This window comes from Notothenia rossii, assembly GCF_949606895.1.
Source record: "Notothenia rossii genome assembly, chromosome: 12".
Taxonomy (NCBI): Eukaryota; Metazoa; Chordata; class Actinopteri; order Perciformes; family Nototheniidae; genus Notothenia; species Notothenia rossii.
Window position 1 is genome coordinate 3,217,979 of NC_136911.1, and position 8,432 is coordinate 3,226,410.

The window sequence follows — 8,432 nt, forward strand, 5'->3', positions numbered from 1 at the left end:
ATGATCCTCTGAATGAATGCTCTGCCCCTCTTCATCCCAGCCTTTCACTTCTCGGGTTTTGCACATTGATCCTGTACTTTTTGTCAATCTTGTTCTCCGGAGGTGTCGATGTATAAAAGCATGTTTCTGGTTTTATCGAAATTTGATGTGAAAATGTCCCATGAGAAGCACAGCCACAAGGGTCCAATCATCAGTGTCCTGTATTTTTCTAATGTAAAAAATAATATTATCTCATCACAGAATTTATTAATATATGTATATGTGTGAAAAGATGGATATGATATAGAATAATATGTGTATTGCCCAATCATAGTTGACCAATCTTTCAGTGTTGTGTGCAAGAGACTGTGTATATTGTCCTGAGGGCGGGGTTCACGCAGGAAGTCGAATAACGGTGTCTCGGGATAAGAGATCCCCTCAGAGCTGCAGACAGATCTCACTTTAAACCCAGTGAGATGTAGGACTCTCACTTTATGTTCAATGCGCTCCATATGACTTGTTGGGGGAAATGTTATCAAGCAAAAAATACAGATTCTCTATGTGCCACACTGAGACAAACATGTATTATGAAATGAATAAAATTTGCAAACTTAAAAAGATGTCTTATTCTAAAGAAATCGTTGTTGTGCAAATGCAGGACGTTGGTAACACTTTATAATAACCAATACTATTAATGGTGAATTACACTTTAGTCCACAGTTGTTTTACTTAATGAAATAATATTGTTCTCTTATAAGTGATATTATAACCATTTTATATTTTTAATGATTTGCAAACCTTAAGGGAAATTGTTTGTAAAACTTCTATTAAACATTATAGATTAACCAAAAACATATTTTTAACTGTTAATAAAACCAAACATATAGCAATCCTATTTATTAGTAAACAGGATTATTATATAAGTGAAATTCCTTGACTGTTTTTATATAGTTATCGTGAAGGCAAAGTGACGCACAGATATAATCACAACATCCTCGTTTATTAATCAATATAGATGCATTTTTATGTACAGATATGAAGGATCATCCACCAAGGCCTGGTCACAGACACCAGAGAGAGACACAGGTACGAGGGAGAGCAGTATTTGAGCTCAGATACAAAATGAAGCGTTCTGTGTCAGGGTAACCAGTCCCTGTCTTCCTCCTCCAGACTCTCTTTGTTCCTGAGGCTGTGCAGCAGCAGCAGAGATAACGTCCTGAGGCCCGGCGTCGCCCCCCCGCTGCCCTGCAGGCCGCTGTGCCGCTTCCCAAAGCGCCCGATGGGTCTCACCCCGCGGCCCACGTACCAGAAGGGGTCGATCTCTGGACCTGGAGGACACACAGGAACAGAGGGGTCAGCAGAGCATGGTGCAATACTAAGAGAGTTCACTAGGGGGGGGGGGGGGGGAGTACAGAAAGACTAAAGTGCTCTCCTTTCTGTGCAATTACACACACTATCTTTGCACACACTCACACACAACCCCTCTCTACCCTCCCTTTGTGTCTTTTCTTCTTATGTTATATCTGGTCAGCTTTACTTCAATGGAATTTCATTAGGATCCCTGTTGATGTTTTATCTTGTTCTGTATTTTTTCTGTTTTCTGTAGAGGCTGCTTTGTGCATGGAAGGTGCAAATAAAGTGTATTATTATTATTATATATCCTTTCTTCACAATACATACTTCAGTTCTACTTCTATACAATCAATATTTCCAGCTGTATCATGTTCATCCTCTTATTAAATGATCTATGAATCAAATAGATATGATTGCTGTAATAACTGTAGAAACTGCTGAAATACAAGTTTAAAAACATCACTGCCGGTCAACAGTATGATTATAATACACTTTCAATTCAACGAATCAATGTTGTAACCTAAAAGACTAATCCATACAATCAGACGTTGTCTATACAGGGTCTTTCTTCTCTAAATGCACAGTATATAAAAGAAATAATATAATAACAATGACACATACACCCTTCAACCGTTATGTAATCTAAAGTAGAGCATTCAACATTTAGTAAAACAAAATGTCAGCAATTATCTTGCAGTATTTTGTAAATTGTGACAAAATAATACACCAAGTAGATCACATGAAAAAGAAGTGTTCCACAAATGAATGGATTGATGGTGTTTCTCATTTTGAGCTGAATAAAATCTGTGAGCATATCTCCTTAAACTATATGCTGAATTAATTCATTAGAAGTCATTGTGTTGTACAAACTACTAATACAAATAGATTAGAGCACATGTGTCAAACTCAAGGCCCGGGGGCCAAATCAGGCCCTTTGTGGATTTAATTTCGGCCCGCAGGATCATTTCTAATTCCTATGAGATCTGGTCCGCCGGTATATTGCACGCACACCTTCACTCCATCCTGAGGGTCTCCTCAGCTCAGAGCCTGAGCCCAAACATTGATGACCTTGCACCCAAGATGAGATGCCAAGTATCTGAGCATCACGGAGCAGCACACTGAGTTTAATGGATGTTTCCTTCTGCACTTTGTCTCTCACGACAACAGGGCATGTTTGGTTTGTTCTTTGAGGGAAATAGTTTTGTTGAAGCTGTTGTTGGCCTGTGGGAAAATGTACTCATAAGAAATGACTCTGGAGAAGCTGCAGATAGAGCCATAAGAAATTAATGAACTGATTATTTAATGTTTAATGTTGTTTTTATAGGCAATCATTTAAGCTTTGTTAGTTCCAGGTTTAATATGTGCAATAAGTTCATTTCAATAAGTTCTGCCATAAACATTGAACCAGTCCGGCCCTCGACTAGTACCCATTTTTTAATTTGGGCCCACCTGGATTAGTGTATTACAGCAGTATCATAAAGTCTAAACATAAATAGAATAGTTAGTTAATTTAAATCTTTTAAAAGTAAATTGAGACAAAATAATACACTTAGTTAATAAAAAGAAATGACTAGTGTGCCACAAATAGTGGAGATATTCCTCAGTGTTGAACAATGTACATTTCAAAAGTACAGAAAAACAAATTTGATAGGAAGAAAGATATATTTTCAGGTGTCTCACACTCAAAAGGTCCCTGAAGAAAACCAAAAGCAGACCATAAACACACACCTCTACCTTTTGAATCTCTGCAGGTAATAGAAAACAAACAAAGTCTTACTTCTGTTGTCGACATTGTGCACGAGGGGGAAGTCGTGCTCCAGCGTGGAGCTGTGAGCGCGGCTGAAGCTGCAGGAGAGGAGCAGCAGAGAGAGAGCTGCAGGCAGCCAGTCGTCAGCTGATCTCCCAGGATGCATCAGGAGGAGGAGGAGTGATGAAGGCACTGCAGAGAGACGCTGGTCAGTGAAGCACACTCACCTTTAAATAAACACTGAAAACAAGAAGGACTAGTATTTATCTCACTGGATGAATTCATTTATCTTAGTCTACTTATTACAGCTTTTAACTCGCACCGTTTTGTAATTTCCTTGTTCTATTTCGTGTCTTTCCTTCATGTTTTAAGCTTATTGTAATATGTCCTTTTTACTCTGTTGCTATCTTGCACATGACAGTAAAGCTTTTGAACATTACATCCTAATGAAAGCTCATACAGCTAGATATCAAAAACAGTCATTTAAAAAATGCACTTTCAAATGTAATAGAGAAGCTCAGCCTCTTTGTATGACAGATAGAAGCAGCACTAAAGAGCGCGGAGAGACGCTGGTCAGTGAAGCACACTCACCTTTTATTAGACTCTGAAAACAAGAAGGACTCGGATTTACTTCACTGGATGAATTCATTTATCTTAGTCTACTTATTACTGCTTTGTAACTTGCACGTATGGTAATTTGCACAATTCTCTTGCAATATTTCATGTCTTTTCTTCATGTTTTAAGCATTTTGTGCGTCCTATTTATTTCCAACAACCCCGCTGTTGCTATCTTGCGCATGGCAGTAAAGCTTTTGAATAGTACATCCTAAAAAACATCTAAAATGAACTTTCCAAATTGAATAGAGAAGCTGTGCCTCTTTGTATGACAGATAGAAACAGCACTAAAGAGCGCGGAGAGTGAAGCACACTCACCTTTTATTAGACACTGAAAACAAGAAGGACTCGTATTTACTTCACTGGATGAATTCATTTATCTTAGTCTACTTATTACAATTTTTTCAATTATTGTCCCTTGTCACCACACTGTCACTTGCACTATTTGATGTATTTTGTATATTGAATGGTGCACAGTTGGGACTTAAGATGTTTATGGGCAACAACTACGCTGTTGCTATTTTGCCTGTGACAATAAAGCTTTTCAATCTTACATCTATGTTAAAAAGAGCCCTACGTATCCCGTTCGGGTTCAAAAATAGATTTATATCAGGTAAAATCGTTTAAAACGCGCTTTTCATTTGAATAGAGAAGCTGTACCTCTCGGTATAATTGATAAGAAACAGCACTAAAGAGCGCGGAGAGACGCTGGTCAGTGAAGCACACTCACCTTTTATTAGACACTGAAAACAAGAAGGACTAGTATTTATCTCACTGGATGAATTCATTTATCTTAGTCTACTTATTACTGCTTTTAATTCGCACCTTTTTTTTCATTTGCTTTCATGTCTTTCCTTCAAGTTTTAAGCTTATTGTATTTCCTTTTTATTGCCAAAAACACCTTTTATTAGACACAACACAAAAAAGACTAGATTTAATTTAATTTATACATCGTCTACTTATTCCTGCATTGTCCTGCAGTCATTGTGTCACAAGCACTATTTCCTTTCCTATTTCATGTCTTAAGTATATACTGTGTTCCACTGTTTGAAGACTCTAAGCTGTAGCTTTTGTGCATGCAACAAAAAAGCTTTTGAACCTTTGTAAAAGAGAGTCCAAAGAAATATAAACTCTCAATCTGACATCAAAAATAACATGTGAGGTTGGATTATGAAAAGGTCTACATTTCAATCTAATAGATGAAAAATAGCACGAAGAGATTTGATTTTTACACCAAGCACGAAACATTCATACAGTTCGATTTTAATGAATTTAAAAACACGATATAGTGACCATTATAAACTCTATCAATATTATATGATAAGTAAAGATGCAACTGTTGAATCAGTTAACAACATAATCACCTCGAGGAGTATCTCTACTTTTTTTACTATCATTGTATTTCTTACTGACCGATGAGTGAGGGTTTGAATTCCCTATGTTCAGTCAATCATTTGAATTTCTTCCAAAAATGGTTAAAAATGAACATTAAGACCATCAAATAATAGAAAACCCAATAATAACAATAACGTATGTTGTTCTCATTCTCTTGCATGTTAAATAAATATATATATTGTCTCTTACCCTGGACTTTGGAGGCAGGCGGAGGTCAGCTGGCGGAGGTCTGCAGTCGTTGTTGCTGAGCAGGTGTTCTCCACCTTTTATACCCACGCTGCTCCTGTTGTTGTTGGATGATGAATCAAGAACATCCGTCACACACCACGACCCCCCCTCCCTCCCCTCCTCCCACTCTTTAAACTCCCCCTCCTCTCTTGGAGGCGGCAGGTCTGTTTCCTGGTGTTTTCCTGACGTTCCTCACGCAGCAGAGCGGTCCATCAGCGAGTCGGTGACATGTGGACAACTTTAAATTAGTCCCCCTCCTGAAGTAGGTCTGTCAGACAGAGACTGGGACTGGTGGGAGGTTTTCATCGACCCACCCCCCCCTCGATTCCTGTCACCGGAAGTTTCTTCTTTGAAATAAGCTCCAAAGATTATGAAAGCAAAAAACTGAACCTTTAAAACAATATCTTTTATCAAAAACAAGGTAAACGCGTTTGTGTTTCAATGAGGAAATGATTGCAAGTGACAGATAAAGATTTAAATGATGTTTGTGTTGCAGCTGGAAATCAGTGACAGTTAAAGCCACTATCAAACTGATTCAGGAAGCAATACATTACATTAGAAGTTTTTATCCAAAGCAACTTCCATACTCAATACTGTGGACAATCCCCACAGGAGCGCTTTGGGGTGAAGTGTCTCAGGGACACGACGACATGCTGACTGCAGTGGGGTTTGAACCTGTGACCCCCTGATCCCAACACCTACGCACAACCCACTGCACCACACGCAATAAGAGGTGAAACTACTGTAGGTGTGAGTGAATTCATATGTCAAGCATACTGATCAATCCTAAGTGAGAACTCAAGGTGTGGATAACTCCTCTCACTCGTGTGTTCAGGTGTAACGTCACCTCGGGGTCGAGAGGTCTCGATGCTTTGTGACAGAGCTGCTCAAAAAAGAAACCTGAAGATAAAATACATTTTCTTTCTGCGGTGATTTATTGGAGGAAAGCTTAATTGCGAAATAAAGTTTACGGATCCTGAAGCACATGTAGAGCAAAAAAAGAATAGTTTAGATAACATATTAAACCTTTTACTCATTTGGTAAACAATTGAATATTTTTTTTGCATTGGAGCGCTCGCCAGACAAAGGAAACCGTCAACAGATGTTTTATTATTTTTAAACCAATTGATTAATCAAAGAAATAATCCAGTGATTGATGTAAATATTAATTAATAATCACAGCTCTACTGGAGATACATGTGACCTTTTAACATAATAGTAACAACGTGCATCGTGTATCAATGAACATTTGGACTCGAAATGGAACATTCTGTGTTAAAATAAACTTTTCACATGTACGATATAATCAAACTCTAATAACGCATTCTGTTGTCCTGCGTAGCATGTGACGGTGGTCTGTGTGTGACCATGTGAGTATGTGCACCCTCCAGCAGCGCTCTGGTCTCCTCCACACATTAGGGCGAACATAATGTAGTCATGGTCTGAGATCAGATGTTCTGCAGACACAGCCTGCCTGTGGGAGAGTAATAATGAGGAGAGGAATACCTGCGGACGTGTGATCACACCCCAACACGGACGAGTCCTCATCTAACGGAGCTAATGAGGCTGAGTTATGATAGCGAGCCTTTATTTGAAAACCAGAGGAAGAGAAACATAGAGTTAACGTGTTTTAACCCTCCTATTGTCTTCGTTTCCCCCCCCCCTTACTTTGGTGTTCGCAGTCAAATTTGACCGGTCCTGTTTTAACTGCGATTACATTAACACACAAACCATTAATCATCACCACATTTCATTTCACACCCTTTCAAACTGTACATATTGTATCAGACTACTGGTACACATGAAGAACTGCAGTAACAGACACTGAACATGTATTGTGTGTGTGTGTGTGTGTGTGTGTGTGTGTGTGTGTGTGTGTGTGTGTGTGTGTGTGTGTGTGTGTGTGTGTGTGTGCCAGGTGTGATTCACATGGGGGGATTGGGCACATAAGGGGGGAACACAGAGAGAGAGAGTGTGTGTGTGTGTGTGTGTGTGTGTGTGTGTGTGTGTGTGTGTGTGTGTGTGTGTGTGTGTGTGTGTGTGTGTGTGTGTGTGTGTGTGTGTGTGTGTGTGTGTGTGGATGTTACAAAGTTGACTAAAGACAACAGGAGGGTTAAAGAGGATGAAGGCCAAATGTAAAAACAATACTTTGAGCTCTTTGTCTGACGGTACAGAGTCAAATACAGTCGCCCTAAATCTCCTCCTTAAAATGAAATCATTTTATTTTACTTATGGCCTTGAATAATCATTGCTTTAAACTCAATAAATCAACATATTTTATTTATTGAGAATACACTTTGGTCCACATCGTCCAACACGTTGCCTTCAAGATTGTCTTTTGCATAATGATACCTCAGAAATGTTTTTGAGTTTAGTTGAACTCTGCCTTTACAGAACACATTTATTTTTCTCCATGTGGCCCCAATGGTCTTCCCTAAAAACAATATGAATAAGAATATAGTTATATTCATCCTAAACCTGTGTTTATGCTTATGGTTCTTGAATAATCTCTGTTATAAATTCACCAAATTACCATATTTGATAAAAAAAAACACACATGGTTTCCCATATGTTGGTTTTTAATATTATAACGCCACCTCAGAAATGTGTTAAGGTAAAGCCACATGTGGGAAATGTCTCAGAATTCTAATTAAAATAAATACCTTAACTCAATTGCAATATGTTTCGTATCCGTAAACCTCCTGCTCAATGTCACTGAATCATTGTATTTGATTTTAAAATAAACCTCAAAGTTGTCCACATTTCAAGATTTGCCCTTTTTGTAATAACGCCGCCTCTGACGTGTCACCATGTCGTCACGCTCTCATCAGAACAGTTTGAAAGGCTTCGTGCTCTCGGAGGATCATCATCGCCTCACAGCAGGGGGGCAGCGACACTCTCCTGCTTCATTACACTTTGTGAACAAAAAAGAATTGTGACTGATACATCTATAAAAAGCAACTGAGTGAAGGTGTTTCATTTGTAAAAAGAAAACCTCCAAAGACGCTTCCTTCTCTTGCAGGACAGGGCTGTGATGAATGAGGCATTGATTGAGAAAAGCCCTGCTGGCAGAATGATTAACATCTTATTCCGGCCGAGCTGTGAGGTCTAAATC

The 8,432-nt window shown here is 38.8% G+C and overlaps 1 protein-coding gene across 2 annotated transcripts; it reads right to left on the minus strand.

Annotated features, from left to right (window-relative positions):
• Positions 1-958: 958 nt before the first annotated feature.
• Positions 959-5,632, minus strand: prlh2 (prolactin releasing hormone 2). 2 transcript variants are annotated; one of them, XM_079662003.1, is made up of 3 exons: positions 5,279-5,632; positions 3,110-3,271; positions 959-1,307 (listed from the first exon to the last, which is right to left on the minus strand). In XM_079662003.1, exons 2-3 carry the CDS (start codon positions 3,243-3,245, stop codon positions 1,117-1,119), a joined length of 327 nt encoding a protein of 108 aa, XP_079518129.1. In that variant the 5' UTR covers positions 3,246-3,271; positions 5,279-5,632; the 3' UTR covers positions 959-1,116. The 2 variants fall into 2 exon arrangements, with proteins under 2 accessions (XP_079518129.1, XP_079518130.1); XM_079662004.1 differs by having other exon boundaries at positions 3,110-3,319.
• Positions 5,633-8,432: the final 2,800 nt, after the last annotated feature.